General features: G+C 54.7%; 2 protein-coding genes across 3 annotated transcripts in view; one reads left to right on the top strand and one right to left on the bottom strand.

Moving 5' to 3' along the window:
• Positions 1-12,675, bottom strand: part of COL4A6 (collagen type IV alpha 6 chain) — an 856,046-nt gene extending 843,371 nt beyond the window's left edge. For both annotated transcript variants that reach the window (XM_069612628.1, XM_069612629.1), the window contains exons 1-3: positions 12,528-12,675; positions 12,316-12,418; positions 2,743-2,797 (exon numbers count right to left, since the gene is read on the bottom strand). In XM_069612628.1, coding sequence (XP_069468729.1) covers positions 2,743-2,797; positions 12,316-12,329 — 69 coding nt within the window. In that variant the 5' untranslated portion in view covers positions 12,330-12,418; positions 12,528-12,675. The remainder of the gene's footprint in view (positions 1-2,742; positions 2,798-12,315; positions 12,419-12,527) is intronic.
• Positions 12,676-14,265: 1,590 nt separating this feature from the next.
• Positions 14,266-23,644, top strand: part of COL4A5 (collagen type IV alpha 5 chain) — a 568,084-nt gene continuing 558,705 nt past the window's right edge. The window contains exon 1 of the mRNA XM_069612627.1: positions 14,266-14,541. Coding sequence (XP_069468728.1) covers positions 14,455-14,541 — 87 coding nt within the window. The 5' untranslated portion in view covers positions 14,266-14,454. The remainder of the gene's footprint in view (positions 14,542-23,644) is intronic.

Raw genomic sequence — 23,644 nt, 5'->3', positions numbered from 1 at the left:
AAGCAAGGGCTTCTCTTTGAAACCAAGTCGGGTTTGTGGTGTTGAGCAGCCAGGGAAATGAGAAGACGGAAGGCACACGGTCAACAGTTCATCCTTCAAATACTTAATCTTTCAAATGATAGAAACCCCCCCCCCCCCGAACTCCTCAATTCCAGATGGGATGAGGTTCAGAAAAGCCTCAAACTATGCTTTGCAATTCGGGCACAGCATGATAGTCTCCCTCTACTGACGCCTAGAGTCTCAGGAAGCTACTGGCACTTTATGCGATGGCGGCAGGAGATCACTACAAACATTAACCTGAAAGACGGACCAGTGGACAATAAGATAAGGAGGGCACCTTACAAATGCCACTCTTGCTCCCTACTCCTGGTCTGTGGACCTGCTGTTCTGCATCCCTGAGAAGTACAACCCAGTAATCACAGATTGTTCTGTGCCTGTAACGATTTGTGTGGTCTCGTTCAGATAATCCTGCAAAAGAGCTTCAGCGGTTGTCTCCCTTGTAATGCGCCACAGTGAGTTACGCCTCAGAGACGTGTCCAGGGAATGGCCAGGGTGGCACGTGCTACCCCTGGTATCTGACTGGCCACCACCCCAGGTGCCACCCTACTATCCTAAACCATGATGATTATGTGTATGTGTGTGCGTTCGTACTTCATGCCTGCCCTGCATAAGTAGTGCCCCACTTGGGCCACTCCAGTCAAAAGACTCTGGACACGACACTGCGTTACGGTGCAACTTTCACCTGATATTAGTAGTGGCATCAAAAGCACCCGTGCCTCCGTGCAGTGAATATCGCCCACCCTTTTTAGAAGGCTGCTGGCATGCACGTGTCCTTCCAACATACACTTGTCTGTCCTGGCGTTTGATCTTGGCACTCTGACACGTACAGTGCATTTGGGACGCCACTGGCACTCATCACATCGCTTATTAAAGCTGCTGGCAGGGAGGGCATTTTTCATAAAGGCTGTGCCAAGCACAGTACTTCCCATTTTGTTTATTTAATTTTTCATGTATAACACGCTTAATAGCGCATTTATGCTTGTCAGGTTTCTAAATGGGTAATGCCAACTTTATTTGGTTACAATGATAAGGAATACGCTTGCGTTTTGCACAGCTAGTAGCATTTCGGGTGGAGAGCGGGTAGCCTGGCAAGGAAACTGGTACCCGGCTTCTGGTGCGGATCACTAAGTTCTACTTCACATGTTATGTTATGTTATTTTGCATTTATATAGCGCCTTATGTACCATTGGTATGGTCTCAAGACGCTGGTAGGTTGAACACCCTCGGGAACCGAAGTTCAAGTAAGTAGAGAGAGTAGAGAGAGTCAAAGGTGCGTGTGAGCACCGGATATGTGTGCTTTTGTACAGCAGGCAGCATTCTCCTATAAAGCCCATAGCCTTGGAGTGGCCAGCCTTGGCCTGACAAAGGTATGCAAAAAATAGCATTTCCCTAGAAAACATAATGTCCTCATGGGGGCGAAAAACAAGCTTTTCAGCTAATTTGCATACCCATAATGCATTGCTACATCGCTGAGTGGCTGTGACCTGGAGGTGAATGTCCAGGGATGGCTACTAGGTGGCGCTGTGCATGTGTGGCGTTTTAACTGAAGTAACGTGTTCTGCTATCGCAGTGCAGGTAGAATGTTTCTTTTCTTGTGCTACCACAATATTGATGTGAAATAACATAGCTTTTCTAGCAACAAATGTACTCTTCCCCAATGATTGTGGCCACAACACGCATAGCGATGGTGGGTGAGCAAGGCCTTCGTCAGCGGGTGCTCAAACCAATAGAGGTTAAACCCAATTTTGCACAGTTTACTTGAATTACTTAATACAATAATGTTCTAAATGTTGAACAGGTGCTATTAATTATAGTTCATGGAGGAGACATTCGTGGGTGAAGTGGTGGGGCTAATTAAGGAAATGGGTCTACTTAACTAATATGGGGCAACGGCCACATGCTGGTAAAGTAGTGGTAAATTGGGTTGCGGAGGCTGCTGCTGCGAACACATCCTCACCAGTTCTTTTAACAGGCAGCGGCCTTAAGTTTGGAATAGATGCGCACGTTTGACTTGTAATACATGCTTTGATAACGTGATGCATTTCTATTCGGGGCTGCCCAGCTCAGAGCAAGACAAAACGAGTAGAGAGTCTACATTGGGAAAATAATTCGCGGACATTATAGAAATGTCACCAATGAGGTCACAGCCCTTAGAAACTTTTGAACAGACTGTGCATATGCTAAGACAGGGATAACGCCCATCGCTCTTAGCGTCAGAGGTTGACATTGGGGGTGTAACGGGCCTGAGGCGCGGTACAAAAATTAAAATAAATAAATAAGCACAGCACTGCACATGGACTGCAAAAGCTTAGGGGTCACTGCATCCGGACACAGATGACATGCACAGTACTGCAAAATGCCAGTCATGTGGGGTCACACGCATCAGATGTTAAAACAGAGCACACAGCACCAAACGTGCTGCAGGATCCTATAATCGAAGGCCAGGAGCCGGAATGCGCATTACTGCAAACTGCAGGTGCTGCAGGGTGCGAGGATGCCACAGGAGATACACACAGTACTGCATGCTCCAGTAGTGCATGGTGGTATCACCGGGCTATAGCCACAGCACTCACTGCAAGTGTGAGACATTAGAGGCTCTCACTGGAGATGGCAACAGCACTGGGAGCTCCGAGCATGAGCAGTGAAGGCCAGCTTGCAGTAGGTACGGATGAAGAAACTTACCGCTTGCACCAGCTCCAGCGCAGTCAGGGAGAAGAGAGCAAACAGAAGCCAAACTCTGCAAGGCAAGGAGAAGCAAATGAGCACAGACACGAGCAGGGAGAACAGGAAACAAGCCCGGAGGCACAGTGCAGAGGCATTATATGGTGCAAGTAACAGGGGGGCAGGGACAGGTCCAAGGAGCACAGTCAGGAGGCTGGGAGTACAGGAAATGGGCCAGGAAGCCGAGACAGTACATGGAGCAGGAGTTCAGAGACAGATCATGGAGCACAGGCCTGAGCAGGAAGCAGTGAGTACATGGAGCAAGGAGCAGGGGTGTAGCGACAGATCCAAGAATGCAAACTGTGGGCCGGGAGCACAGGAAGTGGGTCAGGGAGCAGTGACAGTACATGGAGCAGGAGTTCAGAGACAGATCATGGAGCACAGGCTTGAGCAGGAAGCAGTGAGTACATGGAGCAAGGAGCAGATCCAAGGAGCACAGTCAGGAGGCTGGGAGTACAGGAAATGGGCCAGGTAGCAGAGACAGTACATGGAGCAGGTCCAAGGAGCACAGTCAGGAGGCTGGGAGTACAGGAAATGGGCCAGGAAGCAGAGGCAGTACATGGAGCAGGAGTTCAGAGGCAGCCACACTGAGCACAGGCTTGAGCAGGAAGCAGTGAATACATGGAGCAAGGAGCAGGGGTGTAGCGACAGATCCAAGGGGCACAAACTGTGGGCCGGGAGCACAGGAAGTGGGCCAGGGAGCAGGGACAGTACATGGAGCAAGGGTTCAGAGACAGATCCAGGGAGCACACACTGGGGGAGGGGGAACAGGAAAGAAGCCCAGGAGTATAGAACAGAGACATTATATGGAGCAAGTAACAGAAAAGCAGAGACAGCTCTAAGGAGCATAGTCGGGAGGCTGGCATCACAGGAAATTAACAAGAGGCAGAGACAGTACACGGAGCAGGGGTGCACAGAGAACACACCTAAGTAGCACGGGGAAGACGCCTTGGGTCAGGAAGCAGAGACAGTACACGGAGCAGGAGTTCAGAGACAGATACATGGAGCACAGGCTTGAGCAGGAAGCAGTGATTACATGGAGCAAGGAGCAGGGGTGTAGCGACAGATCCAAGGGGCACAAACTGTGGGCCACAGGAAATGGGTCAGGAAGCATAGATAGTACATGAAGCAAGCGCTCAGCAACCGATGCAGGAAGCACACACTGGGGGAGGGAGCACAGGAAAGAGGCTCGGGGGCATAAAACAGAGACATTATGCGGAGCAAGGAAGGGGGGTGCAGAGACACATGTAAGGAGCACAGTCTGGGGCCAGGAGCACGGAAGTGGGACAGGGAGAGGGAGTAGAAACAGTACATGGAGCAAGAGTTCATAGACTGGATTCAAGGAGCACAGTCTGTAGGCCAGGAACACAGGAACATGGCCAGGGAGCAGAAAGAGTACATGGAGCAGGGGTGCATAGACCAATTACGAGTAGCAGCGAATGGGGCCCAGGAGCACAGAGACAGTATTTGGAGCATAGAGAGGACAGGAAGCAGAGAAAGTAGATTGAGTAAAGAGAATCACTGCATAGAACAGATCTAAGGAGTACAGACTTGGGGCTCGGACAACAGGAAATAGGACGATCTAAGAAACAGTGACAGAACATGGAGCAGGTGTTCAGAGACAGATACATGGAGCACATGCTGGGGCAGGAAACAGAGCCAGTACATGCAGCATGGGTACACAGACCACATCTACAGAGCACACGGAAGAAGCCTTAGGTCAGGCAGCAGAGACAGTGCATGTAGCACAGAGGGGGTAGGAAGCAGAGACAGTTCATGAAGCAGGGGTGCAACGACTGGATCCAAGGAGCACAGGGAAGAAGCCTTGGGCCAGGCAGCAGAGACAGTGCATGTAGAACAGAGGGGGTAGGAAGCAGAGACAGTTCATGGAGCAGGGGTGCAACGACTGGATCCAAGGAGCACAGGGAAGAGGTCTTGGGCCAGGAAGCAGAGACAGTACATGGAGCAGGAGTTCAGAGGCAAATACATTGAACACAGGCTTGAGCAGGAAGCAGTGAGTTCATGGACCAAGGGGTAGGGGTGAAGCAACAGATCCAAGGAGCACAAAATGTGGGCCAGGCAAAGGAAATGGGTTAGGAAGCAGAAACAGTACATGGAGATAGTACATGGAGCAAGGGTTCAGTGACAGATGCAGGGAGCACACCTTGGGGGAAGGAGCACAGGAAAGACACATGGGCATAAAACGGAGACATTATATGGAGCAAATGAAGGGGTGCATAGACACCTCCAAGGAGCACAGACGGGTGCCAGAAGCACAGGAAGTGGGTCAGGGAGCAGAGACAGTACATGGAGCAGAGATTCAGAGGCAGATACATGGAGCACAGACTTGGGCAAGAAGCAGCAAGTACATGGAGCAAAGAGCAGGAGTTCATAGTCTAGTTTCAAGGAGCACAGTCTACGGGCCATGAACACAGGAAATTGGCCAGGAAGCAAGTACACGGGAGCAGGGCCGCAGAGACAGATCAAAGGAGCACAGACTGGGAGAGGGAGCCCAAGAAAGAAGACTGGGCCTTAAAATATAGACATTATATAGAGCAAAGACACAGCCAAGGAGCATAGGGTGAGGGCCGGGAGCAGCACAGAAAATAAAGCCTGCGTCGGGAAGCAGAGACCATAAATGGAGCTGGGGTTCAGAGACAGATCCTCAGAACACAGACTGGGGGCGGGAACACAGGGAAGGAGCCCTGGGTCAAGAATCAGAGACAGTACCTGAAGCAGGGGTGAAAAGATAGAGCCAAGAAGCATAGGCTGGGCAAGGAAACACATTGAGTACACGGAGCAAAGAGCAGAGGTGCAGAGACCAAGGAGGATAGATGGGGGCCTGGAAGCAGAGCCAGAACGTGGAGCAAAGAGCAAGGGGTGCATAGACCCCATTCAAGTAACATACACTGAAAACTAAGAGCATAGAAAATTAGCCAGGGCCAGAAAGCAGAGAAATGACATAGAGAACTGATGGGGCAACGAAGCAGAGCCAGTTCATTGAGCAAAGAGAAGGGGTACATAGACCATGTCTAAGGAGCACAGCCTGGGGAGGGAGCACGGGAAAGAAGACATGGGTCATGAAGCAGAGCAAGTACATGGAACAGGGGTGCAGCGGCTGAGCCAAGGAGCATAGGACGGGGCAGGAATCAGAGTCAGTACATGGTGCAAAGAGAAGGGGTGCATAGACTAGATCTAAGGAGCACAGACTGGGGAGGGAGCACGGGAAAGAAGACATGGGTCATGAAGCAGAGCAAGTGCATGGAGCAGAGGTGCAGCGACCGAGCCACAGATTGCAAACCAGCGCAGGAATCAGAAACAGTGAATGGAGCAAAGAGCAGGGGTGCATACAGGGCTCAAATCGAGGGTACACATGGGTGGACAGAGTCCCCCCACTTTTTTCAGGAGTCCTCCAATTTTTTCAGAGGTCCCCTTGATATGTTAATTTCTGGTGATGCCACATTCAATTGGGAGGTTAATGAGTCCTCACCCCCACTTTTTTTAGGACTTGACCCCTGGGTGCCTAGACCGTTCACAAGTAGCTCCAAATGGGGCCCAGAAGCATAGACAGTATGTGGAGCATAGAGGGGGCAGGAAGCAGAGCCAGTAGATTGAGTAAAGAGAATTACTGCATAGAACAGATCTAAGGAGCACAGACTGGGGGCTCGGGCAACAGGAAATAGGCCGAGCCAGGAAGCAGTGACAGAACATGGAGCAGGCGTTCAGAGACAGATCCAAGGAGCACATGCTGGAGCAGGAAACAGAGCAGGTGCATCTAAGAAGCACAGGGAAGAAGCCTTGGGTCAGGAAGCAGAGACAGTGCAGGGAGCACAGAGGGGGCAGAACGCAGAGCCAGTACATGGAGCAGGGGTGCATATGCCACACCTAAGGAACAGAGGGGAGAAGCCTTGGGTCAGGAAGCAGAGACAGTGCATGGAGCACAGGAGGGCAGGAAGCAGAGACAGTGCATGGAGCACAGAGGGGGCAGAACGCAGAGCCAGTACATGGAGCAGGGGTGCATATGCCACACCTAAGGAACAGAGGGGAGAAGCCTTGGGTCAGGAAGCAGAGACAGTGCATGGAGCACAGGAGGGCAGGAAGCAGAGACAGTGCATGGAGCACAGAGGGGGCAGGAAGCAGAGACAGTGCATGGAGCACAGAGGGGGCAGGAAGCAGAGACAGTGCATGGAGCACAGAGGGGGCAGGAAGCAGAGACAGTGCATGGAGCACAGAGGGGGCAGAACGCAGAGCCAGTACATGGAGCAGGGGTGCATATGCCACACCTAAGGAACAGAGGGGAGAAGCCTTGGGTCAGGAAGCAGAGACAGTGCATGGAGCACAGGAGGGCAGGAAGCAGAGACAGTGCATGGAGCACAGAGGGGGCAGGAAGCAGAGACAGTGCATGGAGCACAGAGGGGGCAGGAAGCAGAGACAGTGCATGGAGCACAGAGGGGGCAGGAAGCAGAGACAGTGCAGGGAGCACAGAGGGGGCAGAACGCAGAGCCAGTACATGGAGCAGGGGTGCATATGCCACACCTAAGGAACAGAGGGGAGAAGCCTTGGGTCAGGAAGCAGAGACAGTGCATGGAGCACAGGAGGGCAGGAAGCAGAGACAGTGCATGGAGCACAGAGGGGGCAGGAAGCAGAGACAGTGCATGGAGCACAGAGGGGGCAGGAAGCAGAGACAGTGCATGGAGCACAGAGGGGGCAGGAAGCAGAGGCAGTACACGGAGCACAGAGGGGGCAGGACGCAGAGCCAGTACATGGAGCAGGGGTGCATATGCCACACCTAAGGAGCAGAGGGGAGAAGCCTTGGGTCAGGAAGAAGAGACAGTGCATGGAGCACAGGAGGGCAGGAAGCAGAGACAGTGCAGGGAGCACAGAGGGGTCAGGAAGCAGAGACAGTGCATGGAGCCCAGAGGGGGCAGGAAGCAGAGGCAGTACATGGAGCACAGAGGGGGCAGGAAGCAGGGGCAGTACATGGAGCACAGAGGGGGCAGGAAGCAGAGGCAGTACATGGAGCACAGAGGGGGCAGGACGCAGAGACAGTGCATGGAGCACAGAGGGGGCAGGAAGCAGCGGCAGTACATGGAGCACAGAGGGGGCAGGACGCAGAGCCAGTACATGGAGCACAGAGGGGGCAGGAAGCAGAGGCAGTACATGGAGCACAGAGGGGGCAGGAAGCAGAGACAGTGCAGGGAGCACAGAGGGGGCAGAACGCAGAGCCAGTACATGGAGCAGGGGTGCATATGCCACGCCTAAGGAACAGACGGGAGAAGCCTTGGGTCAGGAAGCAGAGACAGTGCATGGAGCACAGGAGGGCAGGAAGCAGAGACAGTGCATGGAGCACAGAGGGGGCAGGAAGCAGAGACAGTGCATGGAGCACAGAGGGGGCAGGAAGCAGAGACAGTGCATGGAGCACAGAGGGGGCAGGAAGCAGAGGCAGTACATGGAGCACAGAGGGGGCAGGACGCAGAGCCAGTACATGGAGCAGGGGTGCATATGCCACACCTAAGGAACAGAGGGGAGAAGCCTTGGGTCAGGAAGCAGAGACAGTGCATGGAGCACAGGAGGGCAGGAAGCAGAGACAGTGCATGGAGCACAGAGGGGGCAGGAAGCAGAGACAGTGCATGGAGCACAGAGGGGGCAGGAAGCAGAGACAGTGCATGGAGCACAGAGGGGGCAGGAAGCAGAGGCAGTACATGGAGCACAGAGGGGGCAGGACGCAGAGCCAGTACATGGAGCAGGGGTGCATATGCCACACCTAAGGAGCAGAGGGGAGAAGCCTTGGGTCAGGAAGCAGAGACAGTGCATGGAGCACAGGAGGGCAGGAAGCAGAGACAGTGCAGGGAGCACAGAGGGGTCAGGAAGCAGAGACAGTGCATGGAGCACAGAGGGGGCAGGAAGCAGAGGCAGTACATGGAGCACAGAGGGGGCAGGAAGCAGGGGCAGTACATGGAGCACAGAGGGGACAGGAAGCAGAGGCAGTACATGGAGCACAGAGGGGGCAGGAAGCAGAGACAGTGCATGGAGCACAGAGGGGGCAGGAAGCAGAGACAGTGCATGGAGCACAGAGGGGGCAGGAAGCAGAGACAGTGCAGGGAGCACAGAGGGGTCAGGAAGCAGAGACAGTGCATGGAGCCCAGAGGGGGCAGGAAGCAGAGGCAGTACATGGAGCACAGAGGGGGCAGGAAGCAGGGGCAGTACATGGAGCACAGAGGGGGCAGGAAGCAGAGGCAGTACATGGAGCACAGAGGGGGCAGGACGCAGAGACAGTGCATGGAGCACAGAGGGGGCAGGAAGCAGCGGCAGTACATGGAGCACAGAGGGGGCAGGACGCAGAGCCAGTACATGGAGCACAGAGAGGGCAGGAAGCAGAGGCAGTACATGGAGCACAGAGGGGGCAGGAAGCAGAGACAGTGCAGGGAGCACAGAGGGGGCAGAACGCAGAGCCAGTACATGGAGCAGGGGTGCATATGCCATGCCTAAGGAACAGACGGGAGAAGCCTTGGGTCAGGAAGCAGAGACAGTGCATGGAGCACAGGAGGGCAGGAAGCAGAGACAGTGCATGGAGCACAGAGGGGGCAGGAAGCAGAGACAGTGCATGGAGCACAGAGGGGGCAGGAAGCAGAGACAGTGCATGGAGCACAGAGGGGGCAGGAAGCAGAGGCAGTACATGGAGCACAGAGGGGGCAGGACGCAGAGCCAGTACATGGAGCAGGGGTGCATATGCCACACCTAAGGAACAGAGGGGAGAAGCCTTGGGTCAGGAAGCAGAGACAGTGCATGGAGCACAGGAGGGCAGGAAGCAGAGACAGTGCATGGAGCACAGAGGGGGCAGGAAGCAGAGACAGTGCATGGAGCACAGAGGGGGCAGGAAGCAGAGACAGTGCATGGAGCACAGAGGGGGCAGGAAGCAGAGGCAGTACATGGAGCACAGAGGGGGCAGGACGCAGAGCCAGTACATGGAGCAGGGGTGCATATGCCACACCTAAGGAGCAGAGGGGAGAAGCCTTGGGTCAGGAAGCAGAGACAGTGCATGGAGCACAGGAGGGCAGGAAGCAGAGACAGTGCAGGGAGCACAGAGGGGTCAGGAAGCAGAGACAGTGCATGGAGCACAGAGGGGGCAGGAAGCAGAGGCAGTACATGGAGCACAGAGGGGGCAGGAAGCAGGGGCAGTACATGGAGCACAGAGGGGACAGGAAGCAGAGGCAGTACATGGAGCACAGAGGGGGCAGGACGCAGAGACAGTGCATGGAGCACAGAGGGGGCAGGAAGCAGCGACAGTACATGGAGCACAGAGGGGGCAGGACGCAGAGCCAGTACATGGAGCAGAGAGGGGGCAGGAAGCAGAGGCAGTACATGGAGCACAGAGGGGGCAGGAAGCAGATGCAGTACATGGAGCACAGAGGGGGCAGGATGCAGAGCCAGTACATGGAGCAGGGATGCATATGCCACACCTAAGGAACAGAGGGGAGAAGCCTTGGGGCAGGAAGCAGAGACAGTGCACGGAGCACAGAGGGGGCGGGAAGCAGAGACAGTACATGGAGCACAGAGGGGGCAGGAAGCAGAGACAGTTCACGGAGCACAGAGGGGGCGGGAAGCAGAGGCAGTACATGGAGCACAGAGGGGGCAGGAAGCAGGGGCAGTACATGGAGCACAGAGGGGGCAGGAAGCAGAGGCAGTACATGGAGCAGGGGTGCATATGCCACACCTAAAGAGCAGAGGGGAGAAGCCTTGGGTCAGGAAGCAGAGACAGTGCATGGAGCACAGGAGGGCAGGAAGCAGAGACAGTGCATGGAGCACAGAGGGGGCAGGAAGCAGAGGCAGTACATGGAGCACAGAGGGGGCAGGAAGCAGAGACAGTGCATGGAGCGCAGAGGAGGCAGGAAGCAGAGACAGTACATGTAGCGCAGAGGAGGCAGGAAGCAGAGACAGTACATGGAGCACAGAGGGGGTAGCAAGCAGAAACAGTACATGGAGCACATAGGGGGTAGCACGCAGAAACAGTACATGGAGCAGGGATGCATAGACTGGATCCCCCAAGGAGCACAGACTATGTATCAGGATCACGGGGAAGAAGCCCTGGGTCAGGAAGCAGAGACAGCACGTGGATCAGGGGTGCATAGACTACACCTAAGGAGCAGAGGGAAGATGCCATGGGTCCGGAAGCAGTGACAGTGCAGGGAACACAGAAGGGGCAGGAAGCAGAGACAGTGCAGGGAGCACAGAGGGGGCGGGAAGCAGAGAAAGTGCAGGGAGCACAGAGGGAGCAGGAAGCAGAGACAATACATGGAGCACAGAGGGGGCAGGAAGCAGAGACAGTGCACGGAGCACAGAGGGGGCAGGAAGCAGAGACAGTGCACGGAGCACAGAGGGGGCGGGAAGCAGAGACAGTACATGGAGCACAGAGGGGGTAGCAAGCAGAAACAGTACATGGAGCACATAGGGGGTAGCACGCAGAAACAGTACATGGAGCAGGGATGCATAGACTGGATCCCCCAAGGAGCACAGACTATGTATCAGGATCACGGGAAAGAAGCCCTGGGTCAGGAAGCAGAGACAGTACGTGGATCAGGGGTGCATAGACTACACCTAAGGAGCAGAGGGAAGATGCCATGGGTCCAGAAGCAGTGACAGTGCAGGGAACACAGAGGGGGCAGGAAGCAGAGACAGTGCAGGGAGCACAGAGGGGGCAGGAAGCAGAGACAGTGCAGGGAGCACAGAGGGAGCAGGAAGCAGAGCCAGTACATGGAGCACAGAGGGGGCAGGAAGCAGAGACAGTGCACGGAACACAGAGGGGGCGGGAAGCAGAGACAGTGCAGGGAGCACAGAGGGGGTGGAAGCAGAGACAGTGCAGGGAGCACAGAGGGGGCAGGAAGCAGAGATAGTACACGGAGCACAGACTCGGGGAAGCCAGCACAGTGCTGGGGCAGGGGGTGCATACGGTCCTAGGGCAAGGAACGCAGACCTATGGCATAGAGCATAGGCCCAGGGCAGTGAACCCCCTCGCAGGGCAGGGAGCACCAAGGGTGCACATCACAGGTGCAAGAAGCACCGGGAAAGAAGAAGTCGGGATCCCGAGCAAAAGTCAGGGAACACCGAGCACGCACCAAGAGATCAGTGCTACAGATTAGGGGCAAAGACCACATATCTGGGCTGGATGCTCAGGGGCGCGTATAGGGTACGCTGTACAGGTGCATATACTATGCTAAAGGCCGGGGCGCTTGCCAGGCAATGGCCATGGAGAGAGGAACGGTGCGCTGGCGACCAGCAGGCAGCACTGGACCGTGCCGGGGCCACAGTGTAAGGAGAGGAACTAGCAGCATGCGAGGCTGAAGGAGCAACCGCCCACGACAGTGGCCCGGGACCTGGAACGCCGAGGAAGCAAGAGGGGGAGCACAGTGCCGCGGCTGGGGGCAGACACTCCGCCCACTGGGCACAGCCGGTGCCCCGACTAGGAGCACAGAACCTAAGCAAGGGGACAGTCCCGGGGCAAGGGGCCCCGGGGAGGCGCGCCGGCCTCAGACTCACCGTGCTGCAGTCATTGCGCCGCTCCAGCTGCCCCCGCCGTGCCCGGCTGGCTCTCGGGGCTCACGGGACACAGTGCGACTCGGGTGGGTCCGGGCTGCGAAGTCTGCAGGAGAGAAGAGCAGAAGTTAGAGCTGCGGGTGAGGGGGCTGGCGGAGGGAGCGGACCGCGCTCCCGGGCGGGGGGTCGGGGTGGGAGGGGGGCGATCACCCTACCTCGGGGGACAGGGAGGCGGCAGCAGCAGCGGGCACCGTCCTCAGAGCCTCCTTGCCCTGCTCGCCTCTCTCAGCCCGACCAGGCATTCCGCAGGCTGCGGGCGGCAGGGGGAGGCAGGCTCGAGGGGCGGGGCCTGCCCTGTCAATCAGGACTCAGCACACCTTGTTATCTCTCCGCCGGCGGAGTGCGCGGGGCTCGCAACGAGACCGGCACCGGTGGGGGCCCTGCGCGCTGCGCCCGCGCGCATGAGATGCGCGAGTACAGCACCAGCCAGCCAGGTGTGCACCCTCCGTGCAACTCTACCACAGTGCAAGCTGGCAAGGGGTCTGTATAGTGTGGGGGGGGGGGTTTCTCCAGCTTTACAGCGAGATGAGCTATGACTGGCCCCAAAAACGAAGGCCCTGCTTTCAGAATGAGGGGGTGGGGGTTCTGCATGATTACTCCGTTCAAGTCCCCAAAAACGAGTGTTTTTGAACGTGCTGGACGACACGCCGTGCCACATAGACATCAAAGGTAACGAGGCCTGCCTTAGTGTCACTATTCATGACAGCCACTCAATAAGCGCATTTCGAACGTAGAATGTTGTTGCATAGCGCCCATGCGCTCCACGGTGCCTCTAGGCGCTGGCCATGGTACTAAGGCCAAACATTACAGAATGCTCACCTAACGTCTCGTTCATGCAGGAATTCGAGAATGCTACCTACGTGAACGTGTTTGTTTTTTTGTCATGTGTCATTTTTATATTTTGCAAACGTGATCCTCTGTACAAGTCCGAATAAGGAGACATTATTCGATGGCCCTTTGGGAGTTAAGTTGAATTCTCAAAAGAAAGTGGGATGGCAGGAGGCTCATTCGCCACCCGTGGGCACACTGGCACGACAATTTCCATCGACAAAACTGTTCACTCCATTTGCTTTAGAAGTTCTGTGCAGGGGGTGTAAGACGGGGGAGGGGGTCGTTGAGGGGTGTTGTCCAGGGTGTTAGAACGCACGCAATCACACTACTCCCAGCATGGGAATACACGCGAATTCCTTGTGATACACGTGACAGAATCTCACGCCCGACGCATAAGTTCGCACGTGAAGTTTGCGAACAGACAAAGGGGCGTGCATTTGCGGAAACACACACGGGGTGTCGCCATTAACACTACAGCAGTAGAACAGCGCATTGGAGTGAAGTGCCTGGTTCAGTGAAGGCGTTAAGTCTGCGTGGGCATTCGCTATGTACACAGCACCGTTGTCATGTATATTGATAGTGTTATATAGGTGAAGGGCGGTTGAGCAACTGTTTTCTGTGCATTTTATTGACAGTGAAATAAGTTCGGGGCTATTTCCCTCATTATGGCTTACATTCTAGTTCACCCCCCCCCAAAACGAATGAGTGCTGGGAATAAAAGCTGAAACGTCCAGAGCCATTGACCTGCGAAAGTCGGCACACGGGAGCACGCAGTCAGAGGGGATATCTTACGGGCAGCGTAATTTGAGGGGGGTTTGCAAATAGAGGGGGGGGCTGAAGCAAAGTTGAGAAATGATATGTTTTAATCAAGAGCAGGGAGGCCGGCATGAATGAGGGATGGAATGTGGGGTGGGGGTGCGCCCGAGGCAAGCATTTGCAGAAAGTGGTTCAAATGAAAAGTAGGCAGTGCTTGGCACGGAGCCGCTGCAGGTTGAAGCGCTGCCTGTGGCTGGTGGGGGGAGCTGGTGCGCGGAGGGATAGGCGGACCCTCTTTCTTGGGAAGTAGTCCCTGGTGGACTTGTGCGCTGGGAGGGCTGCCGGTGTCTGCAGAAGGCTATTGAGCTGCGCGGGGGCTCGGAGCGGCGCTTCCCTGTGTGTGCGGTGCTGCGGTCCTGGTGCCCCCCACACTCTCATGCCCGGCGGTGCCCGTGAGTGCTGAGCAGACCCGGAGGAGCGGCGAGCACCCGCGGGATGGAGCGGAGCGGGGGCCGGACGGCCCTGATGCTGCTGCTGGCGCTGGCGCTGGCGCTGACGCGGGTACCCCGAGCGGGCTCTGCGGTGAGTACCGGGGGGCGGCGAGGGGAGCGAGCCCATGCGGCCGGCCGGCTCCGGTATTTATAAACCGGCGAAACCCTAGAGCTGGCGGCGGTCGGGAGGGACTTGTGCTGGGTATAAATAGGGCGCTGGGAGAGGGGACCTGCTGCGGGGGTGGCACTGCTCAAGCTGTGCCCAGGGCTCCTGCTCCGAATACCTGCATTTTAAACCGCTCTTAGAACACTTCCATCAACTACTTTCCATGGGCCCTCTGCCCCATGCTCTCTGAGAGAGGGGGGCCTTCTGCCATGGGGGACATCCGCGCCCGGCTTGTGTCCTGGGGCCCCTCATCCTCAAATACATGCGTTTAAATCTGTCTTATACCCCCTCTCTCCCTGACACCACCGATGTGGGTGCACTCTGTCCCTGCAGCACTCCTGCAGTCAGAGAGCCACTCTCATAAGTTGGTGACACCTCTCCAAGAACTGACTTCGGGTGCACTCAGCAGCGTGGGGGGGGGGGGCAGCTCCCGACCTGGACACTCCAGCTGGCACGCCCCCCCCCCCCCCGACTTCAGGTGGGCTGGAGAACTTCCATCCTGGCTCGGATGGGGCAGAAATCTGCGCCTCTTCAAAGTGCCTTTTATCCGCCTGCTGCGCGCAGGAAACCCTGCCGGTTAGATCTGTCTGCTGCGAGGCGGGGCGGAGCGGGCGACTTAATCTCTTTGTGCCGCAAAGACAGACGCAGACGCCCCCCCCCCCCAAAAAACCTTTCGAACAGCAGTTGCCTGACATTTTCACGGTCACCAAATTCTGCAAAAGCAGAGGAGCCGGCGCGCAACTTGCGCTCATGTTGCGCCGTGGAGAGCACATGCCCGCAGGAGACACCCTCCCCGCAGTGCCACCACACCCCCCCCATTTCGAGAGCAAGTTTTCAATTCGGGGGCACACCCCCTTCCTCTAGACACAATAACTCCATGGTCTGGGTCCGAAATGTCTGGGTCCCCGTAGTCTGTGTCCCCATAGTCTGTGTTCCCATAGTCCAGGCCCCCAGTGCACCACTTTCTGGAAGCATGCTATCCCCTCCCCCACTCGGGGTGTATGAGATGCCCCTTCTTGCATGTGAGGGGAACTCGTACACTTTCTTCACTGTTTCCTGTGCGCAGTAGACGGTCCCAACTTTTCTGTGTGCGTGTCCGTTACCGCCCCCTCGAGAAGCCTCCGGGCGCGGGAGACCCCCCCCCACCCGCTGAACTGGGTCCCTTTACGGAATGTGCCCCCCCATCCCCCCCCAGGCGGAATCTCCAAGCGCAGCCGCCGAACGTGCCCGGATCCGCCTCCCGCTTCCCCACCTGCGCCCCGGAGTGAGCCGTTCCCCCCCACGCCCCTGGAGGTCCCGGAGCTGTCATTCCAGCGAGGCTCACTTTCACTGGAGAATGCACGTGGGCGTGGCTTCCGCCCCGAAATTAATTGCGACCACGGAATGCCAGCCAGGGTGAAGTGGCAGCCCCAACACCTGAAAAGTGGACCTGATTGCACCCCATCCCAACACGAATGCGGACGGAGTTTACCGTGCATGCGGTTTCTGTGTACCCGAACACATCTGAACTGAAAATACACATTGCTTCCGGGGGCACCGGTGCTAAGTCCCACACATCACAAAAGTGCCGCAATGTGCTAGGAAATCATTTTTTATTTATGCTTGCGATAACAGTTGCTTTCGTCACAGACCTTTGAGATGTGAATGGGGGGGGCGGGGGGAGGAGCAGAGCCAGGGCGTCGTGGGAGCACTTGACAGCACCCCATGTGCTATAAGGACTCTGGGATCGACTCTCTGCTTTAGTGCCTATATTGAGTCCCGGTTCTCTCTGCTTTAGTGCCTATATTGAGTCCCGGTTCTCGGGGGGCATAGGGGGGCTTTTGGTAAATCCACGGTGCAGTCACTGTGTGACTTCTGAAATATCCGTCTTTTTTAAATCGCGATTTGAAATGCCGCAGCGCAGGCGCCTTGAAGTGACCGCTCACAGCACACTGTGTGAGCTGGGGACTTCGTAAGAGCCCACCCCGTGGATTTCTCTTGGAGCAGGCCAGGTCACAGATCCCGGAGGGGAGTGCGCCCCCTCGAGGAAAGCATGTGTTATTTCATGTCAGCGTTGCACGGCAGAGTTGTGTTGCCAAGAGGTTTGGTGGCAAGGGGTGGGGGCCATAGAGCTTGCTGAGATTTGGTGGGGGCTGGGCCCATAGATCCTGAAGAGGTTTGGTGGAGGTGGAGCCATTGGTCTTGCAGATGTTTGGTGGGGGCTGGGGGCCATAGTTCTTGCAGAGGTTTGGTGGCGAGGGTTTGGTGCCATAGATCATGCAGCAGTTTGGTGGTGAGTGGTGGGGCCATAGATCTTGCAGAGGTGAGGGGGTGGGGCCATAGATCTTGCAGGGGCTTGGTGGCGAGGGGTGGGGTCATAGCTCCTGCAGAAGTTTGTTGGCAAGGGGTGGGAGTCATAGATCTTGCAGAGGTGGGGTGGCGGGGCCATAGATCTTGCAGAGATTTGCTGTAGGCCATAGATCTTGCAAGGGTTTGGTGGCGAGGGGTGGGGCCATAGATCTTACAGAGATTTGGTGGCGAGGGGTGGGGCCATAGATCTTGCAGAGGTTTGGTAGTGGGACCAGAGGTTTGGGGGCGGTGGAGCCATAGGTCTCGATCAGATTTGGTGGGGCCTGGTTGCATAGATCTTGCAGAGATTTGGTGCGAAGGGGTTGGAGGCCATACATCTTGCAGAGGTGGCATAGTGGGGCCATAGGTCTTGCACAGATTTGCTGGGGCCTGGGGGCCACATATTTTGCAGATGTTTGGTGGGGGCTGAGGCCATAGATCTTGCAGAGGTTTGATGGTGGGGCTATAGATCTTGCAGAGGTTTGATGGTGGGTTCATATATCTTATGATATGATATGATATGATATGGTATTTGTAACGCGCCTATACACATGTGTTTCAAGGCGCGACGAGGCAGGGAGGGGGGGACAAGGGGAGACAGACAACGATCTTACTAGGCCAGGTGTCATTCAGATCGCGGAAGTGCAGGGGTGGGGGAGGGGGAAAAGTGCAAGGGGAAGGGGAGGGGGGGAAGTGCAGTACAAGGTAAGTGGCGTAACGTAATAAATAAATAAATAGGGCCAGCTGGTGGCAAGTGTGAGGTAAGTGCAGAACAAGTGCTGGGGGAGGGGGGGCTGTAGGGATACAGAGACAGTCCCGCAGTGCAAAGGGGTTCCAGGGCATCAGTGCAAGTGGAGAGTGGCAGGGCCCAGGGCCGAGGCCGTTTAGAGTGGTCCAGTTGCAGGATCAGTGCAGTTTCAGTGAGGAATTAAATTAGCTGTTCAGCAGGGGAGAGGGAGAGAGAAAGCAGAAGCAAAGAGGAAGGTTTTGAGGTGCTTCCGGAACCGGAGATGGTTCTCCTCATCTTGCAGAGGTTTGTTGAGGGCTAGGGGCTATATATCTTGCAGAGGTGTGATGGTGGGTTCATATATCTTGCAGAGGTTTGTTGAGGGTTAGGGGCCATAGATCTTGCAGAGGTTTGTTGGGGGCTAGGGGCCATAGAACTTGCAGAGATTTGGTGTGGGTGTGGGCCATAGATCTTGCAGAGATTTGGTGGCGTATGGTGGGCCATAGATATTGCAGCGATTTGGTGGAAAGGGGTGGGGCCATACATCTTGCAAAGGTGGGGTGGTGGGGCCATAGATTCTGCAGAGGTAGGTTTGAGGGCAGTAGGGCCATAGGTCTTGAACAGATTTGGTGGTGTCTGGGGGCCATAGATCTTGCAGATGTTTGGTGGGACCTGCAGCCATAGATCTTGTAGAGGTTTGGTGGGGGCTAGGGGACATAGATCTTGCAGAGGTTTGGTGATGGGGTCTTAGATCTTGCAGAGGTTTGATAGTGGGGCCATAGATCTTGCAGAGGTTTGGTAGTGGGACCATATATCTTTCACAGGTTTGGTGAGGATTTGGGCCTTAGATCTTGCAGAGGTTTGGTGGTGGGGCCATAGACTTTATAGAGGTTTGGTGGGGATATAGATCATAGATGTTGCTGAGGTTTGGTGGTGGAGTGGTGGGGCCATAGATCCTGCAGAGGTCTGGTGGGGGGTGGTTCTTTAGATCTGTGAAAATGGTCAGGGGAACTATTGGCAGCCTCCTGGAGTACAGGCAAGAGGAAATGGGCCCTGGAAATCCCCTGCACCAAGAACGGAAGACCCAGCCATAGGGCAAAGTTCAACTGTCTTTATTACGCATTCAAATGACAGGGATTGCAGCATGAGTAACGTAACATTCACCACATGCTGTCAGCATCTAGGCAGTTGTCAGCTGGCTTTGTTCACTAATGACATCACAAAATGCAGTTGCAGCCCAAAAAACCTAACGTGCGACCGGATAGGTTAGTAGGGTTAGCTACATAAAAGTTTCTATAGGTGTTAGTGCACCCATTGGGTAACCATATCCGGTGGCTCCTCCTGAGACCATCTCCAAAAGTATCAAATACAAAGTTGCAGGTTTAGTGAAAGGTGGTACAGGCCAAGTGCAGCACTCAAGGTAGTGGGAAGGACTCAGAAGACGCTGCATGTTCCCAATAAATTACTTTCCCTGATCTCGTGTGCTGTGAGACAGAATATTTGTTTTTGAACCTGTGTTTCATTTGTATCTCTCTGTATTTATTCCAGTGGGAACAGCAATCTCTACCTAGCTCAAATGACTAGGCATTGTCTACCACGTTCAATTCACGTGTGTGGGGACCACGCAATGACTCTTCTCTGTCTGTAATTATGAGGATTTTCTGCCTTGTCTTCCTGCAGGTGCCCTATTGTTTCTGCTTATCTGGGAGTGTTCCTTCCCCCTGTGTCCTTGGCTATCACGGTAACTGTGCTGGAAGCCTGCTCTGCCAGCTTCAGCTGGATCCGTCTTTTAGCTTTCTCTGTATCTCAAATTCTCAAAGCTTATATCATTTACTCCAATGTACCTATGTCGTCCATCTTTATTTGCATGGCTGTCCCTGTTAGTTGCATTAAGCTTCGGCAAGCTGTGCATATGTATTCCTATGTGTATTCCGGTTTCATGCTCAGCAAAAGGAGTATATGCGTGTGTCAGTCCTCTAGCTATGTGAGTCATAAGCATATCCTGCGCTTATACCTACAATAGTCTGAAATGTCTGTATAGCTGTGTGCATAGATGCATGTTTACTTCATGTCTAACGTATCTATGTCATGATGTCAGTGGTGATGTCATTGGCTCTATATGGCTGCAGTCAGTCGACTTGCTTTATTGATTGGAGGCTTGTCTCATCTGCAACATCGTCTGGTTATGGTCTGAATGGATGTCTGAGTGAATAGCATCTCTCACACCTGCGATACATCATCGATGAAGGAGAGGTGGGAGTCCCAAGCAATGCACATCTCTCGTTTCTCTGTGGACAGGATGAGAGCAGGATAGGTGCAACGAGGGGGATGTTTAGGTCTCCTTCTTCAGATCCTGCAGAGGGTTGGTGGGGGGTGGGGCCACATATCTTGGAGAGGTTTAGTGGGGGGCATAGATCTTGCAGAGGTTTGGTGGCGCGGGGTGGGCACATATGTCTTGTAGAGGTTTGGTGACAAGGGTTGGGGGCCATAGATCTTGCAGAGGTTTGGGGGCAGTGGGTTCATAGGTCTTGCAGAATTTTGGTGAGGGCTGGGGGCCATAGATCGTGCAGAGGTTTGGTGGTGGGGCCATAGATCTTTCACAGGTTTGGTAGGTATGCAGGCCTTAGATCTTGCAGAGGTTTGGTGGTGGGGCCATTGACCTTGCAGGGGTTTGGTGGGGATGCGGGCCATACATGTTGTCAAGGTTTGGTGGTGGAGTGGTGGGGCCATAGATCCTGCAGAGGTTTGTTGGGGGTGGTTCTTTAGATCCTGCAGAGGTTTGGTGGTGGGGCCATCGATCTTGCAGAGGTTTCGGTGGTAGGGTGGTGGTGCCATAGAGCTTTCAGCAGTTTGTTGGGGATGCAGTCCATAGATCTTGCAGAGGTTTGGTGGGGGGTGGGGCCATATATCTTGGAGAGGTTTAGTGAGGGGCATAGCTCTTGCAGAGGTTTGGTGGCAGGGGGCGGGTTCATATATCTTGCAGAGGTTTGGTGGCAGGGGGGTGGGACCATAGATCTTACAGAGGTTTGGTGGCAAGGGGTGGGGCCAGAGATCATGCAGATGTTTTGTGGTGGCTGGGGGCCATAGATCTTGCAGAAGTTTGGTGGCAAGGGGTGTGGCCATAGATCTTGCAGAGGTTTGGTGGGGCCTGGAGGCTGTAGATCTTGCAGAGGTTTGGTGGGGGCTGGAGGCCGTAGATCTTGCAGAGATTTGGTGTGGGTGTGGGCCATAGAACTTGCAGAGGTTGGGTGGTGGGGCCATAGATCCTGCAGAGGTTTGGGGGCAGTTCAGCCATAGGTATTTCAGAGATTTGGTGGTGGGGCCATAGTTTCTGCAGCGGTTAGGTGAGGATGCAGTCCATTCTGCAGCGGTTAGGTGGGGATGCAGTCCATAGATCTTGCAGAGGTTTGGTGGTGGGGCCATAGATTCTGCAGCGGTTAGGTGGGGATGCAGTCCATAGATCTTGCAGAGGTTTGGTGGTGGGGCCATAGATTCTGCAGCGGTTAGGTGGGGATGCAGTCCATAGATCTTGCAGAGGTTTGGTGGTGGGGCCATAGATTCTGCAGTGGTTAGGTGGGGGTGCAGGCCATAGATCTTGCAGAGGTGTGGTGGGTCCACTTTTTTTTGCAGAGGATGTCCCATATATTAGACCACAGTGAAGCCAGCCCCCGAAAGTGTCTTGGCATTGGCTGAGGATGCACCAAGACTGCTTCAGAGAATCCTTCTCTCTAGGGATTCTGGGACTGAGCTACAGTCCCACACATGACATACAAACTGCAATACGTGACGTACCAGTGTTCTCCCTCCCCCGGGCCCCAGTTTATTTGGTGAACGTTGGTCGATTGTTTGGTCAAAGTGGGACAGTTTGATGAGTTACTTCATTGTGCTGACAGTAGTTTGGACCACATTCACTTTTGGGATAATTATTGGTTCGCGGCTGGAGAGGCTAGTAAGAAATATGTTTTATTTCAAAATGTCCTCTGTTTGAACGTCAGTTTTACAATAGTGGATTTCCCTGTCCCTTTAGGAGAAATACGTGTCATACATTTCGTATGGGTCTCTTGCTTGAGTGGCTCGAAAGGGGGCGATAGAGCCAGATTAATGACTCAATCGAGACCTTGGAGCACACCTAACCATCTGGGATTTTATGTGATTTAAGGATTTATACCAAAGTATGGAACACCGGCCTCTCTGACCCTGGCAACCGTAAGATGCATTGATGACATTTAGGATATTTTTTGCATTTATTGCATCGCACAAAACCCATGGGCATCTGGGTACTCTAGTTACATTGAGGAAAAAGGGGTGAAATAGGATGGGAGCAGAGGAAAAGGGAAGTCGAGTCGATTCTATTTGTAAAGGGGAAACTGTAAATATATAATTTATCGAGTTCGTGGGTGATTTAATTATTTTTGTAGAAATTATAGGTGAAATGTGTAAGGTTTATTTTGTTAGACCGTGAATACATAATAAGAAAAAAAATATATGTATTTACTTTAAAACTCAGAATTTGAAGCAGAGTGTGTTAAAAACTCCACGCTCAGTACTTGCTACTCAGTCTGTCACAAAAGGAAGGAATTGTCATTTGCGGTTGTGGCCCCCACACAATGGTATGCCCCAGCCCGACCCAGAGTGCTGTATGCTTCACACCTGGTTCAGCCCCAGTTCCTTCATCTGCCGGGCTTCTATTAACATGTGCTGCAGAGAAGGGCTTGGGTTCTAAGACTTCAGGGCCTGCTGCAGAAAGGGGTGCTGCCAAAGGCCCGGCAGAAAGGGATGCTGCCAAAGACCCGACAGAAAGGGATGCTGCCAAAGACCCGACAGAAAGGGATGCTGCCAAAGGCCCGGCAGAAAGGGATGCTGCCAAAGGCCCGACAGAAAGGGATGCTGCCAAAGGCCCGGCAGAAAGGGGTGCTGCCAAAGACCCGACAGAAAGGGATGCCGCCAAAGGCCCGGCAGAAAGGGATGCCGCCAAAGGCCCGGCAGAAAGGGATGCCGCCAAAGGCCCGGCAGAAAGGGATGCCAAAGGCCCGGCAGAAAGGGATGCTGCCAAAGGCCCGGCAGAAAGGGATGCTGCCAAAGGCCCGGCAGAAAGGGATGCTGCCAAAGGCTGGGCAGAAAGGGATGCTGCCAAAGGCCCGACAGAAAGGGATGCTGCCAAAGGCCCGACAGAAAGGGATGCTGCCAAAGGCCCGGCAGAAAGGGATGCCGCCAAAGGCCCGGCAGAAAGGGATGCTGCCAAAGTCCCGGCAGAAAGGGATGCTGCCAAAGGCCCGGCAGAAAGGGATGCTGCCAAAGGCCCGGCAGAAAGGGATGCTGCCAAAGGCCCGGCAGAGAGGGATGCTGCCAAAGGCCCGGCAGAAAGGGATGCTGCCAAAGGCCCGAAAAGAAGGCTCACCGACTACAATTTCAGGGCACATGTTCCCAAAACTGCATTCACTATCATCAACGAAAATCCACACAGCCTATAGAGGGCAAGTAGTTCGGGTGGGAGCTCCAAACAGGGAACACACGTGGAAATGGGGTATGCCCATATATGGGAGTTGCGGAAAACAGGGGGCGGAGTCTGGTTTATTGCATAGATCCAAAGTGCTGGCAACCGGGCTGGGGCAGTATCATGCAGAGGTAGGGTGGCAAGATTTAAATTTTAAAAAAACGGGACCGGCCATAGACATAGAATTAGGACTAACGTAAATACAAATAAAACTGTAGTCCTACTTCTATGCCGCTGGCCTGTTTCGGGGCCCGGGCGGTGGTGTGCTCACAGGCACAGTCCTCTCGTTGGAGGAGAGCGCTGGGGAGGGGAATTGGCAGAAAATGGGGGCGTGAAAAGCATTTCACGCCCCCATTCACGCAGGAAGAGTTGTGCCGGGGCCGATTTTGGGATTTTGAAGTTGGGTCCTTGCAAAAACCGGGACTGTAGCCATCCAACCATGCAAACCCGGAACGGTGTTTCTAAAATGAAAAACTCCC

This window comes from Ambystoma mexicanum, chromosome 5p (assembly GCF_040938575.1).
Source record: "Ambystoma mexicanum isolate Mex_15411 chromosome 5p, UKY_AmexF1_1, whole genome shotgun sequence".
Lineage (NCBI taxonomy): Eukaryota > Metazoa > Chordata > Amphibia > Caudata > Ambystomatidae > Ambystoma > Ambystoma mexicanum.
This window is presented reverse-complemented; position numbering and strand designations above follow the sequence as displayed.